The sequence below is a fragment of the Ranitomeya imitator genome, chromosome 1 (assembly GCF_032444005.1).
Source record: "Ranitomeya imitator isolate aRanImi1 chromosome 1, aRanImi1.pri, whole genome shotgun sequence".
Lineage (NCBI taxonomy): Eukaryota > Metazoa > Chordata > Amphibia > Anura > Dendrobatidae > Ranitomeya > Ranitomeya imitator.
Window position 1 is genome coordinate 287,705,231 of NC_091282.1, and position 26,159 is coordinate 287,731,389.

The window sequence follows — 26,159 nt, forward strand, 5'->3', positions numbered from 1 at the left end:
ATAACTCCACCTTCCGGATTTTCCTTTCCCTCTACCCTGGGAGGGGTGGGGCTGGGAGGGCCGAAAAAAACGCTTCCTGGGAGGCTTCTGTTCAGGGAGGGTTTTCTTTCTGTCTGTGGCTTTCTCTAAGATATCATCTAAGGAGGGCCCAAACACATATTCACCCTTAAAGGGAATAGAACACAGTTTTATTTTTGACGTAACATCTCCGCTCCACATTTTTAACCAGAGAGCTCTTCTGGCTGAATTTGTCTGGACCAAGGATCTGGCGGCCACACGGATAGATTCCAGTGAGGCGTCTGCAAGGAACCCTGTTGCTCTGTGCAAGATAGGCAAAGAGTCCAGTACTTCTTCTCTTGGGGTACCCTGAGAGATGTGGCTTTCTAACTCTTCTATCCAACGGAAGAGCGAGCGGGCAACACATGTGGATGCTATATTGTACCGGAGGGCTGAGGTAGACGTTTCCCAGGATTTTTTGAGAAGACTCTCAATCTTCCTATCCAAGGGGTCTTTTAATTGGGAAGAATCCTCGAACGGCAGAGCCGTCTTTTTAGCTACTCTAGCCACTTGGACATCAATTTTTGGAATGTTCCATTTTATTGAGTCTTCATCAAGAGGAAATCGGTGCTTAAAATCTGGAGGCGTTGTTAGCCGTTTCTCGGGTAATTCCCATTCATTATTAATCATATCAATTATGCTTTTATGGACGGGAAACCCGGGCTGCTTTTCAGTATGTATACCAAACAGCTCGTCTTGTATAGACTGAGGCACTGAATCCTCTTTTAGCCCCATTGTGTTCCTCACAGCCGATACCAAATCCTCAATATATTCTGAGGAAAAAAGGTATTTCCTGATCTCCGCAGATTTATGGGGTAACGTGTCTTCCCACTTGACAGAGGAGGACGTATAGGACTCCTCAGACTCTGACTCAGAGTACTCCTGGATTTTCCTCTTTTTGGGGAGAGATGGACCAGGTGAGGATGGTGGCGGAGGTGGAGGTGGGGCGAGTGTAGCCAAGGAGGTTTGAACCTCCTGCCTAACCAAGGAGCGGATTTCATCAATCAAAGAAGGGTGTTCCGCTCTGACGATTTTATCCGTACAAGGTTGGCATAACTTTTTCTCCCAATCTGGTGGCATTTTCGCATTACAGGTAGCACATCTACGCTTGGTAATGTTTTTAGGGCCTGGCTTGACTCCCTGCAATGAGAGAGGAAGCCGTGTAAGAAAAGGTATATTATGTACCTTTAAATGGGACACCCTCTGCCGTACTTACTAGGGCCTGAGGAGCGCTGGGCTCTGCAGCTGCAGGGCAAGACGAGTCCATGCTTACAGCAGGCTTACCTGAGACGTCTTCGCAGCTTATATAGAAAATAAGTCTGCAACCAGCGTGTGCAATTAGCCGCCCCTCCCCCTCCGCAGTCCCAGGCAGGCGTGCGAGGATGCAGCGTGCCTCGCACGCCGTTCGGTAATCCATTGCTCTGGACTTGTGTCGCTCCTGTGCAGGAGCGCCGACCCGGAAGTGGAGCGCCACTGACTTCCGGGTCGCCGAACAGCGCGCGCTGGAGGGGGAGACGCCGGAGAGCTCAGAGAGGCCTCCGGGTGGGCTCACCGGCCAGCTTTGTCCCCGCGAGAGGACGCAGGAGGACCGGGAACGCGGTCCCAGAATCCGGAGGAGACGGGAGACACAAAGCAGGAGGAAGCCGCGGAGGACCCGACCATAAGTGCCCGGCGAAAGATCTGATTCAGGTACTCTGCTAGAGCCGCCGCAGCAGCGCACCAGGAACCTCTCCATGCCCCATGGGGGACAGGAAAGACACTGGTTAATGGGAGGTGGGAGGGGTTTTTAACCTCTTGTGCTTCCTGTCCCCCATTAGGGAATGGAGACAACCTCCTGGTGGCTGTCGTGGAAGGCTACTAGAGAAAAGTGCAGTCCTACACTTGTTTTTTGCTTGGCTTTTTGCTAGATTCACTAAATGCTAAGGCTGTGTGCACACGTTGCGGATTTGATTGCAGATACGCAGCTTTTTTTGCCACACAGAATTGCATCAAATCCGCAGTGTGGTGTACAACCAATATAAGTCTATGGGAGCTGCAGACTTGTGCACATGATGCGGAAAAGGCCGCACCGAAATGCAGCTTTTTTTTCTGCAGCATGTCACCATAGACTTGCATTAAGTCGGGCACATCCGCAGAAAAACTGCAGATGTAAAAAAGATCTGTAGTTTTGCTGCGGATGTGGGTCCGAGAAACGCTGCAGTTCGGGAGGAGGGAAGGGTGTGTGCGGGACTGCCAGGGTGTGTGCGGGACTGCCAGGGTGTGTGCGCGCAGGCATCATCCGATGGGACTACAAGTATGCAGCATCCAATCTGCAGCTAATCCGAATGTAATCCGGACAGTGGACGCGAACCCTACACTATCCATACATCTATCAATAGATATATCTATAGATAGATGTATGCATCTATAGATCTATCTATATGTAGATCTATCCATCTCATCCATCTATCTATCTGTGTGTGTAATGGAGTGTGGGTTGGACAAATGTAAAAGGAGGTTAGACAAGACAACTTTTTTTGTTCAATACTACATCTTTATTTAGCTTTCAAAAACGCATACAAAAAAGCATTAAAAACCGCACTAAAACGTACATCAAAACTGCCAAAAAACTGCATACAAATGCATCAAAAATACGAATCTAAACCGTGCAAAAACACATCAAAACTGCACCAAAAGTTGAATCAAAAACCGCACCAATAACAGAATCAAAACTGCAAACACTACATCAAAACATGCATCAAAACTGCATAAACAATGCATCAAAACCGCACAAAAACTGCATAAAAAGCATCAAAACCGTGCAAAAATGCATAAAAAAATGCCGCTGCGTTTTCTGCCAGGAGATGCAAATTTTGTGCAGAAAATTCTGCACCCAAATCTGCAACGTGTGCACACAGCCTACAACTGACCTGCCATTATGACTCTCCAGGTGATTACGAGTTCATAGACACCAAACATATCTAGGTTATTTTTTATCTAAGTGGTGAAAAAAAAATTCCAAATTTTGCCAAAAAATAAAATTGCGCCTTCTCTGGTACCCGTAGCATCTATATTTTCTGAGATATCGGGTTGGGTGAGGGCTAACTTTTTGCGTGCCAAGCTGACTTTAATGATACCACTTTTGTGCAGATATATTCTTTTGATCGCCCGTTGTTGCATGTTAATGCAATGTCGCGGCGACAAAAAAAAACAACAAAAAACGATTTTTGCTTTTGATTTTTTTTCTCGCTACGCCGTTTAGCGATCAGGTTAATCCCCTTTTTTTTTTATTGAAAATAGCTGACATGTTGCAGCTTTGAAGTGGGCTCACCGCCGGAGCCCACCTCAAAGCGGGGGATACTGCCAGCTGACGTACTATTCTGTCAGCTGGCAGAAAGGGATTAATGAACAATGTTTCAGTTAAAAAAAAAAAAAAAAAAAAAAGTGTGGGCTCCCTAGCAATTTTCTGCGCCAGAGGGGGAAAGCCGACGGCCAGGGCCAATATTTGTAGCCTGGGAAGGGGTTGATACCCATGGCCCCTCTCTAGGCTATGAATATCAGCCCGCAGCTGTCTGCGTAGCCTTTACTGGCTAGTAAACTAGGGGGACCCCCCCCCCCCCCCCAAAAAAAAAAAAAATGACGTGGGGTCCCCCTATATTTTATAGCCAGAAAGGCTACGCAGACAGCTGCGGGCTGATATTCATAGCCCAGAGAGGGGCCATGGACACTGCCTACCCCCCGGCTACAAATACCAGCATACAGCCGCCCCAGAAATGGCGCACTTAGCCCCTTTCTTCCCACTCCAGAGTAGCGGTGGAATATGGGGTAATAAGGGGTTAATGTCTCCTTCCTATTGTAAGGGGACATTAAGCTGTTAATAATGGAGAGGCGTCAATAAGACGCCCATCCATTATTAATCCTAGAGTAGTGAAAGAGTTAAAAAAAAAAAAAAAGCCAGAAGAATAGCATTTTAATATTCTTAATTTAACCACTCGATCGCCTGCAAAATTTTTAAAATAAACCGTATACTCACTTTCCGCCGTAGTCCAATTAATAACGAGTGTCCCACGACGATCTCTTTAGAACAGTGACATCAGGTGATGTCACCACTCTATAGGCCCTCCAGTGACACACTAACAGGAGACAATGACTCCTGCAGTGCATCACTGCGAGGTTACCTTAGTTCACTGGTCTCGCTTTATGCCATTGCTGCGTGGGAACTTTCTCACAGCAGTGCCAGAAGTGAGACTAGGAACTATTTTCTCACAGGGGTGTAGGAATACATTGTGGAAGGATACCTTCCATCATTGTATTCCTGGAGCCCCTGGAGAGCGGTCACATCAGCTGATGCTGCTGCTCTCCATGGGAGATAGTCGTGGGACACTCGTTTTAATTGGATATCTGCGGATCAGGGAGTATAGTGTTTGCTTGTTATTTTAATATATATATATATTTTTTTAACATGTGACACTGGCTTCGGGGATCAAAGTGACAAGTGATGGTATGTTGTATGTATGTCCTGCACGTGGCATGCTGCACATCTGTATGTTGTATGTGTGTAATGTATGCATGTTGTATGCACTGTATGTGTTTTTTTTTTTACATTCAACACAGCCGGATGATGGGACTACTACTGTCCCATCATTTGCTAATATGTCACTCACTGTCACTGAAGCAGGCATAGCCCGATGGGACTTGTAGTCCCATCGGACGATGCCTGCACACAGACACACACCAATGACACCCCCCCCCGCCTAAAGCAGACCCCAGCACGGCCAGTGGACCCACCGCACATCCTAGCGCAGCTGCACATATTGTTATAGCGCCATTTATTCCATGGCGCTTTACATGTAAGGAGGGGTATACATAAAAACAAGTACAATAATCTTAAACAATACAAGTCATAACTGGTACAGGAGGAGAGAGGACCCTGCCTGCGAAGGCTCACAATCTACAAGGGATGGGTGAGAATACAGTAGGCGAGGGTAGAGCTGGTCATGCAGCGGTTTGGTCAATCTGTGGTTACTGCAGGTTATAGGCTTGTCGGAAGAGGTGGGTCTTCAGGCTCTTTTTGAAGGTTTCGATGTTAGGCGAGAGTCTGATATGTTGTGGTAGAGAGTTCCAGAGTAGGGGTGATACGTGAGAGAAATCTTGTATACGATTGTGGGAAGAGGAGATAAGAGGGGAGTAAAGAAGGAGATCTTGTGAGGATCAAAGGTTGCGTGCACATCCTGGCGCAGCCACGCAGACTCCCCCGCGCATCCCAGCACAGCCCATCCCAGCCTAGCCCCACCTGCCCCCAGCACAGCCCTGCAGCCCAGTCACTCTTGATGAGTGACCGCTGTCCAGTGGAGGCTGGGTCACACCTGCTGCTGACATCACGTCAATTTCCAGACTCTGGAAATTTACATTAGCGGCGGCTGCAGCCTGGGGGTCACATGACCCGGACTCAGCCGCAAGTATAGCAACGCTCACAGGCGAAAACAGCAACAGAAGGTATTTACAACATTCATTAGGGGCATCAGTATAAAGTATTTACACCCATGGATAGCCTAGCTGAAATAAATGGTCCCACCATGCCCATATTATGAGAGCTGTACAGGTATGCCCACATGTGGCATTTTTTTAAATGCAAATTCCCTGCTGCGTTTTACAGTACCAGCAAGTTCTATGAGATTTCAGAAATCTCATGCACACAGCTTGTTTTTTTTTATTTATTTTTTTTATTGTCCCCAGTATATTGTGCAGTGTTTGTTTTTTCCCCCAGAATAGAGCATGTAACTTCTTTCAGCCACTGAAAGTAATGGATGGTGAAAAAAAAATGCAGATATCAGGTTTTGATGCGTTTTTTTGTGCCAAAACCTTACAAAGTAGAATGAGTTTGTTACTAAACTTTAAAAGCACGCACAAGACAAATGAAGCATGACAAAAAAGGAGGAAAAAAAAAAACAAAGAAAATCCTGCTTTTCCCCCCAGATTCTTTACTGCAGAAAAAAAAAACCTAAGCAAAAATACCACGTGTGAGAACATACCCTTAAAAAAAAAAAGTTTTAGGGTATGTGCACACGTCAGGATTTCTTGCAGAAATTTTCCTGACAAAAACCGGACATTTCTGCCAGAAATCCGCATGCGTTTTTACTGCGATTTTGACGCGTTTTTTCCCAAATGCATAGCATTGCAGGAAAAACGCAGAAAATCCGCAAAAATAATGAACATGCACATTTTTTTTTTACAGCGATGCGTTTTTTTTCCGCGGAAAAAAACGCATCCATGTGCACAAAACATGCAGAATGCATTCTAAATGATAGAATGCATAATGTATGCGTTTTTAATGAGTTTTTATAGCGTTTTTAGCGTGAAAGCCTTAGGCTATGTGCACACGTCAGGATTCTTTGCAGAGATTTCCTGAACAAAACCGGACTTTTTCTGCAGGAAATCCGCATGTTTTTTTGCGTGGATTTTTTTGCGTTTTTTTCCCCTGAGCTTCCCAATGCATTAAATAGCGGGAAATCCGCAAAATTAATTAACATGCTGTGTTTTTTTTTTTTTTTTTACCATGATGCATTTTTTTTCACGGAAAAGAAAATGCAACATGTGCAAAAAAATTTGCAGATTGCAGTCTAATAGGATGCGGTTTTTTTCACGGTTCTATCGTGTGCGCACAGCCTTACTGATTGCAGAAAATTTAATCAAAATACATTTTCTGCCAGTGATCCCCATTGGTCTTGGTGACTTGTCTTTCAGTGACACTGCCGTACATGGCCACCGCAGCCAATCACTGAGCCCAATGGTGATGGGTGTGGGCATAGCACAAGACCGCACAGGTCAGTGATCGCCTGCAGCGGGTCTGTGCACATGGCAAGATAACACTGCAGGGACAATCATAAGATCAGTGGAAATAAGTTTTCCCCCCCTTTAAAATGGCCGGTGGCCTCTCTCACCCCTTCATCTCTGCTGTGGCAGAAGGTCCTAAGGGTATGTTCACACGTTCCTGATTTCCATCCTTTTTTTCAGGACTAAAAACCGCAGCTCTTTGCAGAAAACGCAGGTCCTTTTTTTGGTGCTTTTTTGGTCCGTTTTTTTATGCAGTTTTCTATGCAGAGTCTGTGTGTTTTCTAGGAAGTTTTTTAGGGTTAAAATGGCTGAAAATACCCTAACCCTACCCCTAACCCTATTCTAACCTTAGTGGAAAAAAAAAAAAAATTCTTAATTTTTTTATTGTCCCCACCTATGGGGGTGACAAAGGGGGGGGGGGGGGGGTGTCATTTATTATTTTTTTTATTTTGATCACTGAGATATAATCTCAGTGATCAAAATGCACTTTGGAACGAATCTGCCGGCCGGCAGATTCAGCGGGCGCACTGCGCATGCGCCCGCCATTTTGCAAGATGGCGGCGCCCAGGGAGAAGACGGCCGGCCGGACACTGGGAGGCCGGGTAAGTATAAGGGGGGGGAGATTAGGACACGGGGGGGGGGGGGGGGGGGGGGCAACGAAGCCCGGGGGGGGGGGGGGGGGCATCGGAGCCCGGGGGGGTAGGGGGGGGGGGGGGGGTTTGTGTTCGGAACACGGGGGGGGGCGCGCGGGCATCGGGGGGTGGGATCGGGGCAGCCACACTCCGCCCACGCACTTCCGCCCGCTTCCCCGCACTTCCTGCTGCAGCGGTTCGGCACCACAAACCGCAATAAAACCCGCAGATATATTTTTGATCTGCGGGTTTTAATGCGGGTTTGACCTCACAATGGAGGTCTATGGGTGCAGAACCGCTGCGGCTCCGAAAAAAGAAGTGACATGGTACTTCTTTTTTCCCGCAGCTATTCAGCGCGGCTTTATTTCTGAATTTCAGGATTGTGTGCACAGTGGTTCCTGTTTTCCATAGGGTACAGTGTACTGTACCCTGCATGGAAAACAGCTGCGGAACCGCAGCGGCAAAAACGCTGCGGTTCCGCAGAAAAAAACGCACTGTGTGAACATGGCCTCACTCTTGCACCTGCCACTCTGGGCATCTGTGCTTTACTAGGCCCGAGACTCTATGATGCATGTCACAGGGCCCAGGATGTGCCAGAGGCGCCCAGGACACCGGCCACAATGGGCAGCGCCAAATACCCGCTCATCCCTGTTCTCCTGGGCTCAGGTACATGCTTCTGCCTGTAACAGAGGTGTCACCTACAGAAATGCCCGCCTGCGCCTAAAGGGTTAACAAGCGGCTCGGTAACGGGATCAATAAACCGTTCGAGTTGGTCAGGTGGCTCCTCTCGGCCAATCAGCGGCGTTACCTGCCGCCGGTGTTCAGGAAGAGCAGTGAGGGATGATGAGAGAATCTACTACTACTCCGACTAGTCAGGACGATAGAGGTAGTAGTGATGGAAGGCTCCCAGTCAGGCGCTTACTGAACGCGAGCTCGGCTGATACAGGGGACAATAGACTACTAGTGGACCACAAGTCCCGGCAGTGTGTGGATAACGGCCGCCGCGTTCTCCCCGGCACCACAGCGCACACCTCGCCCATGAGTACAAGTTGCCCCGTCTGAGGCCCCCGCCCCGACACTCGCCGGCCGGCCCATGCACGCCGCTCCCCCGGGGCCCACTACGTGCGAGGCTCCGGCCGCTGTCGCGCTCACCTTGGTGTCGGCCATCGGGAGGATGCAGGCGGATTGCGCGGCACAGGTCTCGGCAGCAGGATGTCGCCCTCGCTCCGAGGTTTCGCGCTGTTTTTCCTCCCTCCCACTAGCAGCACGTAAAAGCGTGCGTCACCCCGCAACCTCCAGCACTGGATTGCGGAACGTCCCGACGTGCCGTTACCAATATGGCGGCCGTGGCGACTTCACTGACGTCATATCCGCTGCAATTTCCATCTGCAATAGCTGTTGTTAGGCGTGTTATAACGCAGACGGGGTGTGGATAGCAGGGGCGCCGCGCTGCCTGCACCACCGGGCTAAACTTTACGTGATGAGGTGGTGGAGGAAGCGGAGAACTTCCGGGAACGTGTGACATAATGCCAGCGCGCATTTCCTGTGACGCCACCAACATGGCTGCCCCCATGTAGGAGACGCATGCATGGCAGAGTGTGAACTAGAGCAGGTAATGACCGCGGTGAAGCGTTATGTAGAGAAATGTTACCGAGCCGCAGAGAACGCAGGGTTTACCTCAGACCGTGCTGCTGGCATTACTAGTGCTGATAGGGGCAGTACTCTGTGCCAGGGCCGTGGGAGCCATCCTGGCTGCTCTCACTGCCTACTGGGGCACCTCTATTGGTGTAGATGGGGCAATATCCAAGTATGTCATCCGTCTATGTAGCTAATATATCTATCTATCATCTATGTATCATATAGCCAAGTGTCTATCATTTATGTATCTACTATAAAATTGTCTAAGGGTCACTTACGTCTTTCTGTCTGTCACGGAAATCCCAAGTCGCTGATTGGTTGGGGCAAAACGGCCACGACCAATCAGCGACAGGCACAGTCTGGCGGCAAAATGGCCGCTCCTTACTCCCCGCAGTCAGTGCCCGCTCCATGCTCCCCTCCAGTCAGCGCTCACAAAGGGTTAATGGCAGCGTTAACGGTTATGCCGCGGTGTAACGCACTCTGGTAACGCTGCTATTAACCCTGTGTGACCAGCTTTTTACTATTCATGCTGCCTATGCAGCATCAATAGTAAAAAGATCTAATGTTAAAAATAATAATAAAAAAATCATCATACTCACCTTCCGGCACCTTTCCCGCTCCTTGTGACGCTCCGGTGACCGGTCCATGCATTGCGGTCTCGCGAGACCGCTACGTCATCATCTCGCGAGACCGCAATGCGCTCTTGGGACCGGAGCGTCGCGACGGAGGGTGAGTATATAACTATTTTTTATTGTAATTCTTTTTGTAACAGGGAATTGGTGCCCACATTGCTATATACTACGTGGGCCGTGTTAGATAGTGTGTGGGCTGTGCTATATACTACATCTCTGTGCTGTATACTTTGTGGGCTGTGCTATATACTACGTGGCTGGGCTATATATTACATCGCTGTGCTATGTACTGCGTGGGCTGTGCTATGTACTGCGTGGGCTGTGCTATGTACTGCGTGGGCTGTGCTATGTACTGCGTGGCAATTTGAACCACGCTTCCCTAATTGCTCGCGGCCGGCCGAATCCTGTGTGTAAATTGCATTATTCTGAAAACTTTGTAAATAAACTACATACAAACTCTAGAATACCCGATTCGTTATAATCGGGCCACCATCTAGTCTAATATATTAATCAATATGTATCTAATATATCTATGTATCTCTCCTAGCTAACATCTATGCATCTATCCTCGCCATGACAGCACCACGAGAGAGGGGATCCGCCCTTCAGGGACAGGAAACCTACAGACATAAAAAGGGCAGCACTTCTCTCCCTCGTCAGTTGGTTTCCTGTTCCTGACAGGCAAACCTCTTCAGGCAGACCTTGTGAAGAAGGTTGAAGAAAGAAGACTACCCAGTCCTGGTGGTCCAACGCAGGTAGCGGAAGGGCCCCTACCTCGGACTGTCCAGGACGCAGGAAGCACCACACAGCAGGGGGACTGTCTTGTGTAGGTGTCAGCCGAGAGAAGCAGCCTTCAGTACGGCTTGCTTCTTAAATGACCCGTCGCCTCAGGTACCGGTAAGTATGTGGTACCTGCTCCTAGGGCTGTGTCTGGCGGGCCTTTCCGGGTCCGGTCGTGTCCTGCGGAGGTGAGCGCTTCGGTCTGGATAGCTGCCGGCATGTCTGATGACGCGGCCAGCGGCGCAATCTGATGACGCGTCCGGGCATGCGCGGTGAAGCCGCGCCGGATCGTAGTGTATCCCTCTGGATGGGTGGCGAAAGCAGGTGCTGCACGGCCTGGGGGGGGGAGCCCAATTGTCAGCCGGGGGCGCGGCCTCGGGAGGGGGAAGACAGTCCTCACATTGGTGCCGGGCAGGTCATATGGAGATCCTGCTGACCCCCATCTGGGGAAGGTACCGCTGGGGGCATATTTAAGGAGGATATGGCAGCTGCTAGGTGTCTCAGACCCATTTATCCAAATGGAGTCGCTGGAGCAGGAAGCACTGCAGCTTGAGAAGCAGCAGCAGCCTCAGACCATTGAAGAGACCCATGCTATCTCCCAGCGGCGATCTAGAGTGGCAGTAGTCGCGCTGGTGGAGCCAAAAGGGTTCAGAAGTCCTCAGAGCGTAAAACATCACCAGCCAGGAAGGACCCCCAACTAACTACAGTACCGTGAACCACTCATCTGGGTAAGTGATCTGCGTGAAAGTTCACTTAATGATCCTCTGCCCCTCTTTATGTTCCCTCTCTCCATCAAGGCCAAACACAGGGAGTGTGGTGAATGTGGGGAACCACTCCCAGATAATTATGAGAAAAGGTTGTGCAAGCCTGGCTTACAACGTTTAATAGAGGAAGAGGCTCCTGACCTTACGTCTACCTTAAGGGATATGGTTAGACGGGAAATCAGACGTTCTATTAAATCCCAAAAATCAGATTCTAAAAAGGGGAAAAAAATTAGGTCCCCAATGTCGGACTTTAGTTCAAATTCGGACGAGCTAAGCTCAGATTCCTCTCAATCTTCCTCTTCATCCATGGACACTGAGTCGGGGCACTCCTGCTTACCACTGGATAGAATTAATCGGCTGGTTAAAGCAGTGAATAATACAATGGGAATTGAAGAGCCCCAGTCGGAGTGCTCCATGCAGGACATAATGTTTAAGGGGTTAGATAAAAAATCCCGTAGATCACTTCCGGTGATTGATAAAATAAAAGCTTTAATTACAAGGGAATGGAAGAAACCGGAAAGGAAAGGATCACTTCCACTGGCATCTAAGAGGTGGTATCCGTTCGAGGAAGAAGCTTCATCCTCATTGGATAAAGCCCCGAAGCTAGACGCGGCAGTAGCCAAAGTGTGTAAAAAGACTTCGCTACCGTTTGAGGATCTAGGCAATCTAAAAGACCCGTTAGACAAAAAAGCTGACGTTTTTCTTAAGGGTACTTGGGAAACGGCAGCGGGATCTCTGAGACCAGCAGTTGCGGCTACTTGTACACCACGGTTGCTAATGGTGTGGCTTGACCACCTGGAAGATCAACTTAAAAATGAAGTTCCTAGAAATGAGATTTTAGCCTCCCTTCCTATAATTCAAGAAGCAGCAGCGTTTCTTTTAGACGCTTCGGCAGATTCGGTGAAGTTGGCAGCCAGAACTTCAGCCCTGTCCAATGCGGCCCGCAGGGCTTTATGGATAAAATGTTGGCCAGGAGATTTACAAGCCAGATCAAAATTGTGTGGCATTCCGTGTGAGGGGGCGCACTTGTTTGGACCAGTACTGGATGAGCTGTTAGAAAAAGCAGGCGATAATAAAAAAACGATTTCCCTTTCTAGGAAGACCCTCATACAGACGGGAATACAATAAAAGATGGTTCAACCACAAAAGATCAAGCAGAGAAAGTTCCAGATATGATAGTAACAGAAAAAGAGGTAGAGGATATATGTTTAACACCTCTCGGGACTATAAAACGCCTCAATGACTGCTGGGCCAGGTGGGGGGAAGACTTTCAGCCTTCTACCATGCCTGGTTGAAGATTTCCAATAGCCCATGGGTCCTCAGTATTATTGCAACTGGTCTAAGGTTCGCGTTCCAAAGGTTTCCTCAAGATAAATTTTGTCTAACACCTGTCCGTTCTTCCTCTGCAGAGCAATTAGCACTAGATTCGGAAGTCCAGGAACTTCAGCAAAAAGGAGTGCTGGTTAATGTACCAACAATACAAAGAGGTAAGGGTTTTTTCCCCCCCCCCCTTCCTGATTTAAAAAACCTGATGTGTCCTTACGTACCATCATTAATTTAAAAGGCTTAAATAAATTTCTTCTGGTACCTTCTTTCAAGATGGATTCTGTAAAGACGGCAATAAAGCTTATGTTTAACAATTGCTTCATGGTTGTCTTAGATTTGAAAGATGCCTATTATCACGTCCCGATACACGTAGACCACCAGCAATTCCTTAGGGTGGCAGTTTCAATTAATGGCACAATAAAGCACTTCCAATACCGAGCACTTCCCTTTGGTGTCGCGGTTGCACCCCGTGTTTTCACTAAGATAATGGTAGAAGTCATGGCGCACCTTCATGAACAGGACATCTTGATAGTTCCCTATTTAGATGACTTATTAATCGTGGGACATTCGGAATCACACTGCACTGACCAGTTAGGAATGGTGACTTCAATGTTGCAGGAGTTGGGTTGGATCATTAATTTTAACCCCTTTACCCCCAAGGGTGGTTTGCACGTTAATGACCAGGCCAATTTTTACAATTCTGACCACTGTCCCTTTATGAGGTTATAACTCCGAAACGCTTCAACGGATCCTGGTGATTCTGACATTGTTTTCTCGTGACATATTGTACTTCATGATAGTGGTAAAATTTCTTTGATAGTACCTGCGTTTATTTGTGAAAAAAACGGAAATTTGGCGAAAATTTTGAAAATTTCGCAATTTTCAAACTTTGAATTTTTATGCAATTAAGTCACAGAGATATGTCACACAAAATACTTAATAAGTAACATTTCCCACATGTCTCCTTTACATCAGCATAATTTTGGACCCAATTTTTTTTTTTGTTAGGGAGTTATAAGGGTTAAAAGTTGACCAGCAATTTCTCATTTTTACAACACCATTTTTTTTTTAGGGACCACGTCTCATTTGAAGTCATTTTGAGGGGTCTATATGATAGAAAATGCCCAAGTGTGACACCATTCTAAAAACTGCACCCCTCAAGGTGCTCAAAACCACATTCAAGAAGTTTATTAACCCTTCAGGTGTTTAATAGGAATTTTTGGAATGTTTAAATAAAAATGAACATTTAACTTTTTTACACAAAAAATTTACTTCAGCTCCAATTTGTTTTATTTTACCAAGGGTAACAGGAGAAATTGGACCCAAAAAGTTGTTGTCCAATTTGTCCTGAGTACGCTGATACCCCATATGTGGCAGTAAACCACTGTTTGGGCGCATGGGAGAGCTCGGAAGGGAAGGAGTGCTATTTGACTTTTCAATGCAAAATTGACAGGAATTGAGATGGGACGCCATGTTGCGTTTGGAGAGCCACTGATGTGCCTAAACATTGAAACCCCCCACAAGTGACACCATTTTGGAAAGTAGACCCCCTAAGGAACTTATCTGGATGTGTGGTGAGCACTTTGACCCACCAAGTGCTTCACAGAAGTTTATAATGCAGAACCGTAAAAATAAAAAATCATATTTTTTCACAAAAATTATATTTTTGCCCCCAATTTTTTATTTTTCCAAGGGTAAGAGAAGAAATTGGACCTCAAAAGTTGTTGTCCAATTTGTCCCGAGTACGCTGATACCCCATATGTGGGGGTAAACCACTGTTTGGGCGCATGGGAGAGCTCGGAAGGGAAGGAGCGCCGTTTGACTTTTCAATGCAAAATTGACAGGAATTGAGATGGGACGCCATGTTGCGTTTGGAGAGCCACTGATGTGCCTAAACATTGAAACCCCCCACAAGTGACACCATTTTGGAAAGTAGACCCCCTAAGGAACTTATCTGGATGTGTGGTGAGCACTTTGACCCACCAAGGGCTTCACAGAAGTTTATAATGCAGAGCCATAAAAATAAAACAAAATTTTTTTCCCACAAAAATTATTTTTTAGCCCCCAGTTTTGTATTTTCCCTAGGGTAACAGGAGAAATTGGACCCCAAAAGTTGTTGTCCAATTTGTCCTGAGTACGCTGATACCCCCATATGTGGAGGGGAACCACCGTTTGGGCGCATGGGAGGGTTCGGAAGGGAAGGAGCGCCATTTGGAATGCAGACTTAGATGGAATGGTCTGCAGGCGTCACATTGCGTTTGCAGAGCCCCTAATGTACCTAAACAGTAGAAACCCCCCACAAGTGACACCATTTTGGAAAGTAGACCCCCTAAGGAACTCATCTTGATGTGTTGTGAGAGCTTTGAACCCCCAAGTATTTCACTACAGTTTATAACGCAGAGCCATGCAAATAAAAAATATTTTTTTTTCCACAAAAATTATATTTTAGCCCCCAGTTTTGTATTTTTCCAAGGTTAGCAGGAGAAATTGGACCCTAAATGTTGTTGTCCAATTTGTCCTGAGTACGCTGATACCCGATATGTGGGGGGGAACCACCGTTTGGGCGCATGGGAGGGCTCGGAAGGGAAGGAGCATCATTTGGAATGCAGACTTAGATGGATTGGTCTGCAGGCGTCACATTGCGTTTGCAGAGCCCCTAATGTACCTAAACAGTAGAAACCCCCCACAAGTGACCCCATATTGGAAACTAGACCCCTCAATGAACTTATCTAGATGTGTTGTGAGAACTTTGAACCCCCAAGTGTTTCACTACAGTTTATAACGCAGAGCCGTGAAAATAAAAAATCTTTTTGTTTTCCCACAAAAATTATTTTTTAGCCCCCAGTTTTGTATTTTCCCAAGGGTAACAGGAGAAATTGGTCCACAAAAGTTGTTGTCCAATTTGTCCTGAGTACGCTGATACCCCATATGTTGGGGTAAACCCCTGTTTGGGCACACAGGAGAGCTCGGAAGGGAAGGAGCACTGTTTTACTTTTCCAACGCAGAATTGGCTGGAATTGAGATCGGACGCCATGTCGTGTTTGGAGAGCCCCTGATGTGCCGAAACAGTGGAAACCCCCCAATTATAACTGAAACCCTAATCTAAACACACCCCTAACCCTAATTCCAACGGTAACCCTAACCACACCTCTAACCCTGACACACCCCTAACCCTAATCCCAACCCTATTCCCAACTGTAAATGTAATCTAAACCCTAACCCTAACTTTAGCCCCAACCCTAACTGTAGCCCCAACCCTAACCCTAACCCTAGCCCTAACCCTAGCCCTAGCCCTAACCCTAGCCCTAACCCTAACCCTAGCCCTAGCCCTAACCCTAGCCCTAACCCTAGCCCTAACCCTAGCCCTAACCCTAGCCCTAACCCTAGCCCTAACCCTAACCCTAGCCCTAACCCTAATCCTAGCCCTAACCCTAGCCCTAATGGGAAAATGGAAATAAATACATTTTTTTTTATTTTTCCCTAACTAAGGGGGTGATGAAGGGGGGTTTGATTTACTTTTATAGCGAGTTTTTTAGCGGATTTTTATGATTGGCAGCCGTCACACACTGAAAGACCCTTTTTATTGCAAAAAATATTTTTTGCAATACCACATTTTGAGAGCTATAATTTTTCCATATTTTGGTCCACAGAGTCATGTGAGGTCTTGTTTTTTGCGGGACGAGTTGACGTTTTTATTGAAAACATTTTTGGGCACGTGACATTTTTTTATCGCTTTTTATTCCGATTTTTGTGAGGAAGAATGACCAAAAGCCAGCTATTCATGAATTTCTATTGGGGGAGGCGTTTATACCGTTCCGCGTTTGGTAAAATTGATAAATCAGTTTTATTCTTCGGGTCAGTACGATTACAGCGATACCTCATTTATATCATTTTTTTATGGTTTGGTGCTTTTATACGATAAAAACTATTTTACAGAAAAAATAATTATTTTTGCATCGCTTTATTCTCTGGACTATAACTTTTTTATTTTTTTGCTGATGATGCTCTATGGCGGCTCTTTTTTTGCGGGACAATATGACGCTTTCAGCGGTGCCATGGTTATTTATATCTGTCCTTTTGATCGCGTGTTATTCCACTTTTTGTTCGGCGGTATGATAATAAAGCGTTGTTTTTTGCCTCGTTTTTTTTTTTTTCTTACGGTGTTTACTTAAGGGGTTAACTAGTGGGACAGTTTTATAGGTCGGGTCGTTACGGACGCGGCGATACTAAATATGTGTACTTTTATTGGTTTTTTTTTTTTTTATTTAGATGAAGAAATGTATTTATGGGAATAATATATATTTTTTTTTTCATTATTTTGGAATATTTTTTTTTATTTTTTTTTACACATTTGGAAAATTTTTTTTTTACTTTTTTACTTTGTCCCAGGGGGGGACATCACAGATCAGTGATCTGACAGTTTGCACAGCACTCTGTCAGATCACTGATCTGACATGCAGCGCTGCAGCCTTCACAGTGCCTGCTCTAAGCAGGCTCTGTGAAGCCACCTCCCTCCCTGCAGGACCCGGATCCGCGGCCATCTTGGATCCGGGGCTCGAGCAGGGAGGGAGGTGAGGAGACCCTCGCAGCAACGCGATCACATCGCGTTGCTGCGGGGGGCTCAGGGAAGCCCGCAGGGAGCCCCCTCCCTGCGCGGTGCTTCCCTGCACCGCCGGCACATCGCGATCATCTTTGATCGCGGTGTGCCAGGGGTTAATGTGCCGGGGGCGGTCCGTGACCGCTCCTGGCACATAGTGCCGGATGTCAGCTGCGATAAGCAGCTGACACTCGGCCGCGCTCCCCCCGTGAGCGCGGCCGATCGGCTATGACGTACTATCCCGTCCAGGGTCAGATAAGCCCAGGGCACCTCGACGGGATAGTACGTCTAAGGTCACAGAGGGGTTAAAGGGAACCTGTCACCCCGTTTTTTCAGATTGAGATAAAAATACTGTTAAATAGGGCCTGCGCTGTGCGTTACACTAGTGTATGTAGTGTACCCTGATTCCCCACCTATGCTGCGAAATACATTACCAAAGTCGCCGTTTTCGCCTGTCAATCAGGCTGGTCGGGTGGGCGTGGTCAAATCAGGCTGGTCGGGTGGGCGTGGTCACAGCGCTGTTTCTTCCCCAGCTTTACGTTGGTGGCGTAGTGGTGTGCGCATGTCCCAGTGTCCCAATGCCGAATCCACTTGCACGCACGTGAATTAACAGCGCGCGATCTGCGCTATTACTGTCTTCGGTGGGGGCGGCTGTTATGACCTGGTGGTCAGGACAATAATGGACCTGGTGGTTAAGAGCACACGGAATGACCTGATAGTTACTGATAATATAGGACGAGCTCTGAGACGTGGGAACTCTGCTGACCGCAATCCCTAAACCTATCACACACACTAGAAATAGCCGTGGAGCGCTCCTGACGCTCCCTAGGCGCCTCGTCACAGCCTAAGGAACTAGCTAGCCCTAAAGATAGAAAAGTAAAGCCTACCTTGCCTCAGAGAAATTCCCCAAAGGAAAAGGCAGCCCCCCACATATAATGACTGTGAGTAAAGATGAAAATTACAAACACAGAGATGAAATAGATTTAGCAAAGTGAGGCCCGACTTACTGAACAGACAGAGGATAGGAAAGGTAGCTTTGCGGTCAGCACAAAAAACTACAAAAAGACCACGCAGAGGGCGCAAAAAGACCCTCCCCACCGACTCACGGTGCGGAGGCGCTCCCTCTGCGTCCCAGAGCTTCCAGCAAGCAAGACAACAATCAAAATAGCAAGCTGGACAGAAAAATAGCAAACCAGAGAAAAACAAGCAGGAACTTAGCTTCTGCTGGGAAGACAGGTCACAAGAACGATCCAGGAGTGAACTAGACCAATACTGGAACATTGACAGGTGGCATGGAGCAATGATCTAGGTGGAGTTAAATAGAGCAGCCAGCTAACGAATTAACCTCGTCACCTGTGGAAGGAACATCAGAAGCCACAGCCCCACTCACCACCACCAGAGGAAGCCCATGGACAGAACCAGCCGAAGTACCATTCATGAGCACAGGAGGGAGCTTGACAACAGAATTCACAACAGGCGGCCATCTTCCTGGGGCCGCGCGTGCGCAGATGGAGTGCTCTGCTGCACGGGGCTTCAGGAAAATGGCCGCGGGATGCCGCGCGTGCGCAGAAGAGATCGCGGCGGCCATTTTCCTGAAGCCGAGTTTGCATAGGAAGATGGCCGCCCCCACTGAAGACAGTAATAGCGCAGATCGCTCGCTGTTAATTCACGTGCGCGCAAGTGGATTCGGCACTGGGACATGCGCACACCACTACGCCACCAACGTAAAGCTGGGGAAAAACAGCGCTGTCACCACGCCCACCCGACCTGACCAGCCTGATTTGACCACGCCCACCCGACCTGACCAGCCTGATTGACAGGCGAAAACGGCGACTTTGGTAATGTATTTCGCAGCATAGGTGGGGAATCAGGGTACACTACATACACTATTGTAACGCACAGCGCAGGCCCTATTTAACAGTATTTTTATCTCAATCTGAAAAAACGGGGTGACAGGTTCCCTTTAACCCCTTCATGACCTTGGGATTTTCTGTTTTTCCGTGTTCGTTTTTCGCTCCCCTCCTTCCCAGAGCCATAACTTTTTTATTTTTCCGTCAATTTGGCCATGTGAGGGCTTATTTTTTGCGGGACGAGTTTTACTTTTGAACGACACCATTGGTTTTACCATGTTGTGTACTAGAAAACAGGAAAAAAATTCCAAGTGCGGTGAAATTGCAAAAAAAGTGCAATCCCACACTTGTTTTTTGCTTGGCTTTTTTGCTAGGTTCACTAAATGCTAAAACTGACCTGCCATTATGATTCTCCAGGTCATTATGAGTTCATAGACACCTAACATGACTAGGTTATTTTTTATCTAAGTGGTGAAAAAAAATTCCAAACTTCGCTAAAAAAAACACCAAATTGTGCCATTTTCCGATACTCGTAGCGTCTCCATTTTTCGTGATCTGGGGTCGGGTGAGGGCTTATTTTTTGCGTGCTGAGCTGGCGTTTTTAATGATAGCATTTTGGTGCAGATGCGTTCTTTTGATCGCCCGTTATTGCATTTTAATTCAATGTCGCGGCGACCAAAAAAACGTAATTCTGGCGTTTTGAATTTTTTTCTCGCTATGTCGTTTAGCGATCAGGTTAATGCTTTTTTTTATTGATAGATCGGGCGATTCTGAACGCGGCGATACCAAATATGTGTAGGTTCGATTTTTTTTTTTTTTTTTTTTTTTAAAGGGTGATTTAAACTTTTATATATTTTTTTTTTTAATTTATTTTTTTCACTTTTTTTTTTTTTTTTTTTTAAACTTTTGCCATGCTTCAATATCCTCCATGGGAGGCTAGAAGCAGGCACAACCCGATCGCCTCTGCTACATAGCAGCGATCTTATGTTCGCTGCTATGTAGCAGAAAATCAGGTGTGCTGTGAGCGCCGACCACAGGGTGGCGCTCACAGCTACCGGCGATCAGTAACAATAGAGGTCTCAAGGACCTCTATGGTTACTATTCAGAAGCATCGCCGACCTCCGATAATGTGACGGGGGTCGGCGATGCGATCATTTCCGGCCGCCCGGACGGAAGCGGTAGTTAAATGCCGCTGTCTCCGTTTGACAGCGGCATTTAACTAGTTAATAGGCGCGGGCAGATCGCGATTCTGCCCGCGCCTATTATGGGCACATGTCAGCTGTTCAAAACAGCTGACATGTCCCGGCTTTGATGCGGACTCACCGCCGGAGCCCGCATCAAAGTGGGGCTTCTGACCTCGGACGTACTATCCCGTCCGAGGTCAGAAAGGGATTAAAAAATCCTGCTTACAACCCTCTAAAGTACAGGAGTTTTTGGGTCTTCTCATAGATTCTAGTAGGCAAGAATGCCGCCTTCCAGATGCTAAAGTCGATAGGATTCAACAACTAGTATCTACAGTGATTAAAAAACCATATGTCTCTATAAGAAAGGCAATGTCACTTTTAGGATCGCTCACATCGTGTATTCCGGCGGTTCTCTGGGCTAAATATCACACCAGAACACTACAATGGGACGTTTTACGTAACACCCGTCACTTGTCGGGTAACCTTGACGGTATTTTTCTATACAATCTTTACATTGGTGGACACATATACCAAGTTTACGTAGAGGTGTTCCCTGGACAAACGAGGTGTCCCGAATAGTGACTACAGATGCTAGTCCCAGGGGATGGGGAAAGCAATAAAGAAGAAAAAATGGAGTTGATATCCATAAATATTAATAATTTTTATTGGTTACACAAATTACAACCTAACCATAAGAATATTAACGAATCATAATTTAATATACATTAATTATAAGCAAAAAGAGGGATGAAGGTTGCAAGGAGATGGAAAAACACGGCGTGGATAATCCTAATGCCAAATATATTAATCTAAAGTGCATAGTGCAACTAGTAAATGGGCCCAGGAACAAAGCACTGTAATGCTTCCACAAAAAATCATGAGTCAATTACTATAGACAGGTACGCCGAGCCCTGCGCACAGGCTCAAAAACCGACAGTCAGAAAAAGCTACGGGGAAAAGTGCGCCCATTTGTCCTTACCCAGATAATGGCAGATAGGATGCTCCACGCCGTGGCCCCAACGCGCGTTTCGTGTCAGCTTCGTCAGGGGGCGGTGAACATTGACTAGTTGCACTATGGTTATGGTTAGGTTGTAATTTGTGTAACCAATAAAAATTGTTAATATTTATGGACATCAACTCCATTTTTTTCTTCTTTATTGCTGTTCGTAGGAGTGTCCGCTTGATAATTGTGATTGAGTTTCTCCCTGGGAGGCTCCCCCACTGGGGTTGTGAGCATGGTGGAGGAATTTGTGAAAAAATCTTTCAATTTGGTCTTCTTTTTTTGTTGTCCCAGGGGATGGGGAGCGCACATGGAGGATAGTTTCGTCCAGGGACTATGGTCTCAATCTGAACAAAATTCATCGTCCAATTTAAAAGAATTATTAGCGGTAGAACGCGCTTTAAAAAATTTTCTTATTCCCTTACAGGGTAGACATGTCAGATTTTTTTCAGACAACCAGGAGACCGTAGCCTACAGTGCCTACAAGTAGTATTCAACCCCCTGCAGATTTAGCAGGTTTAATAAGATGCAAATAAGTTAGAGCCTTCAAACTTCAAACAAGAGCAGGATTTATTAACAGATGCATAAATCTTACAAACCAAAAAGTTTTGTTGCTCAGTTAAATTTTTATAAATTTTAATCATAAAAGTGTGGGTCAATTATTATTCAACCCCTAGGTTTAATATTTTGTGGAATAACCTTTGTTTGCAATTACAGCTAATAATCGTCTTTTATAAGACCTGATCAGGCAGGCACAGGTATCTGAAGTTATCTTGGCCCACTCCTCCATGCAGATCTTCTCCAAGTTATCTAGGTTCTTTGGGTGTCTCATGTGGACTTTAATCTTGAGCTCCTTCCACAAGTTTTCAATTGGCTTAAGGTCAGGAGACTGACCAGGCCACTGCAACACCTTGATTTTTTGCCTCTTGAACCAGGCCTTGGTTTTCTTGGCTGTGTGCTTTGGGTCGTTGTCTTGTTGGAAGATGAAATGACGACCCATCTTAAGATCCTTGATGGAGGAGCGGAGGTTCTTGGCCAAAATCTCCAGGTAGGCCGTGCTATCCATCTTCCCATGGATGCGGACCAGATGGCCAGGCCCCTTGGCTGAGAAACAGCCCCACAGCATGATGCTGCCACCACCATGCTTGACTGTAGGGATGGTATTCTTGGGGTCGTATGCAGTGCCATCCAGTCTCCAAACGTCACGTGTGTGGTTGGCACCAAAGATCTCGATCTTGGTCTCATCAGACCAGAGAACCTTGAACCAGTCAGTCTCAGAGTCCTCCAAGTGATCATGAGCAAACTGTAGACGAGCCTTGACATGACGCTTTGAAAGTAAAGGTACCTTACGGGCTCGTCTGGAACGGAGACCATTGCGGTGGAGTACGTTACTTAAGGTATTGACTGTTAGGACTGGCGGAACGCACCAAGTAAGATGATATAGATGCGTTCACAGTCCGGGGTCCACCGTGCAGGCGAAACCCGCTGCTAGTGCATGACAGACTATATGGCGGTACTAAAAGTATAAACACGTGGGTTGAACCTCACCCAACGTGAAGAAAGCGATCCTGTTAAGTCACAGGACCGCGGTACCGCACATAGAGCGCGAGCAAGTAGTCAGCAAACTTAACCCCGAAAGGGATTGAAGTCCGATTAGACCCTTGCTGGCACAACACCGCAACTGGGTGTGTAATGAACCATATTAGTAATAAATGAGCACAAGAGTGCGTGCGATGCCGCACTGACGGACGCCACTAACCACCCAGGCTTGGGTATGGAAAGCGCAAGGCAAGCGCACGGCGCCGTACTGGCAGGCACAGCTATAGGACGCTGTGATGTGTGTAACATACAGATGGATAGTCGGGCGCTAGAGAGCTACCATCATCCGCGAGCAGTCAACAACTCTAGGGAGGGATACTTAGGAGCTTTCATCCATCGACATACATCCATCTACACACACACACATAATAATTGTACACTAGCGCATGGCTGTGCGGTCATGCGCAGTTTATATAGTTGCAGGACAGGAAGTGGCCACAGAAACTTTGCCCTTCCAAGACCTGCCAAGAGGACCAATGGAATGCGCTGCAGAGCCTGAGCACATGACCCTCGATCTCCAACGGGAGATCTTGCCCTGGGCATGCTCAGTGTGCGCAAATAAGGACTTAGTCCCAGAGAAGTCCGCTCGTTGCTGACCAGCACTGACTTTAATGGCAGGAGCTGAAGAAACAGCAGTAACTCTCTGTACAGAGTGAGACCGAGCAAGACGCTGGGACCGACGTCCCTGCTGAGCAGACTCCACTGCGGCTGGATAGGAATGGGAGACCGCAGCGGAGACGACCCGAGATTCCCCCTGTGCAGAAGTGGGAACTCGAGACCTAACATTGACTGAAACCAATGTCCCCACTGCCATAAGATCTTTCCGGAGCTCCTTCCTTGTTGTCCTTGGGTTAGCCTTGACTCTTCGGACAAGCCTGGCCTCGGCACGGGAGGAAACTTTCAAAGGCTGTCCAGGCCGTGGAAGGCTAACAGTAGTTCCATAAGCCTTCCACTTCCGGATGATGCTCCCAACAGTGGAGACAGGTAGGCCCAACTCCTTGGAAAGGGTTTTGTACCCCTTGCCAGCCTTGTGACCCTCCACGATCTTGTCTCTGATGGCCTTGGAATGCTCCTTTGTCTTTCCCATGTTGACCATGTATGAGTGCTGTTCACAAGTTTGGGGAGGGTCTTAAATAGTCAGAAAAGGCTGGAAAAAGAGATAATTAATTCAAACATGTGAAGCTCATTGTTCTTTGTGCCTGAACTACTTCTTAACCCCTTCCCGACCCATGACGCCACGTAGGCGTCATGAAAGTCGGTGCCAATCCGACCCATGACGCCTATGTGGCGTCATGGAAAGATCGCGTCCCTGCTGATCGGGTGAAAGGGTTAACTCCCATTTCACCCGATCTGCAGGGACAGGGGGAGTGGTAGTTTAGCCCAGGGGGGGGTGGCTTCACCCCCCCCGTGGCTACAATCGCTCTGATTGGCAGTTTCACTTTCAACAGCCAATCAGAGCGATTTTGTAATATTTCACCTATTATAACGGGTGAAATATTACAATCCAGCCATGGCCGATGCTGAAATATCATCGGCCATGGCTGGAAATACTAATGTGCCCCCACCCCACCCCACCGATCGCCCCACACCAGCCCTCCGATCTGCCCGGTACACTGCCCCGCTCCCCCCCGTGCTCCAATCACCCCCCCTGCACTCCGTTCCACCCCCCCCCCCCGTGCTCCGTTCCACCCTCCCCGTGCTCCGTTCCACCCCTCCCGTGCTCCGTTCCGCCCTCCCCGTGCTCCGTTCCACCCCTCCCGCGCTCCGATTCACCCCCCATGCTCCGATTTCCCCCCCTCCCCCCCCCCCCCGTGCTCCACCCCCACCCCATCATACTTACCGATCCTGCCGGGGTCCGTCCGTCTTCTCCCCGGGCGCCGCCATCTTCCAAAATGGCGGGCGCATGCGCAGTGCGCCCGCCGAATCTGCCGGGTGGCAGATTCGTTCCAAAGTGCATTTTGATCACTGAGATTATATCTCAGTGATCAAAATAAAAAAATAATAAATGACCCCCCCCCCCCCCCCTTTGTCACCCCCATAGGTAGGGACAATAAAAAAATAAAGATTTTTTTTTTTCCCACTAATGTTAGAATAGGGTTAGGGGTAGGGTTAGGGTTAGGGTTTCGGTATGTGCACACGTATTCTGGTCCTCTGCGAATTTTTCCGCTGCGGATTTGATAAATCCGCAGTTCTAAACCGCCGCGGATTTACCGCGTTTTTTCTGCGCATTTCACTGCAGTTTTACAACTGCGATTTTTCTATTGGAGCAGTTGTAAAACTGCTGCGGAATCCGCACAAAGAAGTGACATGCTGCGGAATGTAAACCGCTGCGTTTCCGTACAGTTTTTCCGCAGCATGTGTACAGAGATTTTTGTTTCCCATGGGTTTGCATTAAACTGTAAACTCATGGGAAACTGCTGCGGATCCGCAGTGTTTTCCGCAGCGTGTGCACATACCTTTAGAATTAGGCTATGTGCCCACACTGCGGATTGGCCGCTGCGGATTCGCAGCAGTGTTCCATCAGGTTTACAGTACCATGTAAACCTATGGAAAACCAAATCCGCTGTGCCCATGGTGCGGAAAATACCGCGCTGAAACGCTGCGTTGTATTTTCCGCAGCATGTCAATTCTTTGTGCGGATTCCGCAGCGTTTTACACCTGTTCCTCAATAGGAATCCGCAGGTGAAATCCGCACAAAAAACACTGGAAATCCGCGGAAAATCCGCAGGTAAAACGCAGTGCCTTTTACCCGCAGATTTTTCAAAAATGATGCTGAAAAATCTCACACGAATCCGCAACGTGGGCACATAGCCTTAGGGTTAGGGTTGGAATTAGGGTTGTGATTAGGGTTATGGCTACAGTTGGGATTAGGGTTAGGGATGTGGGGGGTTTAGTGTTAGAGGTAGAATTGAGGGGTTTCCACTGTTTAGGCACATCAGGGGTCTCCAAACGCAACATGGCGCCACCATTGATTCCAGCCAATCTCGTATTCAAAAAGTCAAATGGTGCTCCCTCAATTCCGAGCCCCGACGTGTGCCCAAACAGTGGTTTACCCCCACATATGGGGTACCAGCATACTCCGGATAAACTGTGCAACAATTACTAGGGTCCAATTTATCCTGTTACCCTTGTGAAAATAAAAAAATGCTTGCTAAAACATCATTTTTGAGGAAAGAAAAATGATTTTTTATTTTCACGGCTCTGCGTTGTAAACGTCTGTGAAGCACTTGGGGGTTCAAAGTGCTCCCCACATATCTAGATAAGTTCCTTGGGGGGTGTAGTTTCTA

General features: G+C 47.4%; 2 protein-coding genes across 3 annotated transcripts in view; one reads left to right on the forward strand and one right to left on the reverse strand.

The window, feature by feature from the left end:
• Nucleotides 1–8,992, reverse strand: part of RANBP1 (RAN binding protein 1) — a 66,047-nt gene extending 57,055 nt beyond the window's left edge. The window contains exon 1 of one of the 2 annotated variants that reach the window (XM_069756112.1): nucleotides 8,655–8,992. In XM_069756112.1, the coding sequence (XP_069612213.1) occupies nucleotides 8,655–8,669 (15 nt within the window). In that variant the 5' untranslated portion in view covers nucleotides 8,670–8,992. The remainder of the gene's footprint in view (nucleotides 1–8,654) is intronic. The other variant, XM_069756110.1, reaches the window with a different exon arrangement.
• TRMT2A (tRNA methyltransferase 2 homolog A) overlaps nucleotides 8,917–26,159 on the forward strand; it is a 109,144-nt gene continuing 91,901 nt past the window's right edge. The window contains exon 1 of the mRNA XM_069756109.1: nucleotides 8,917–9,114. The gene's annotated coding sequence lies outside the window, so the exon portion shown is untranslated. The remainder of the gene's footprint in view (nucleotides 9,115–26,159) is intronic.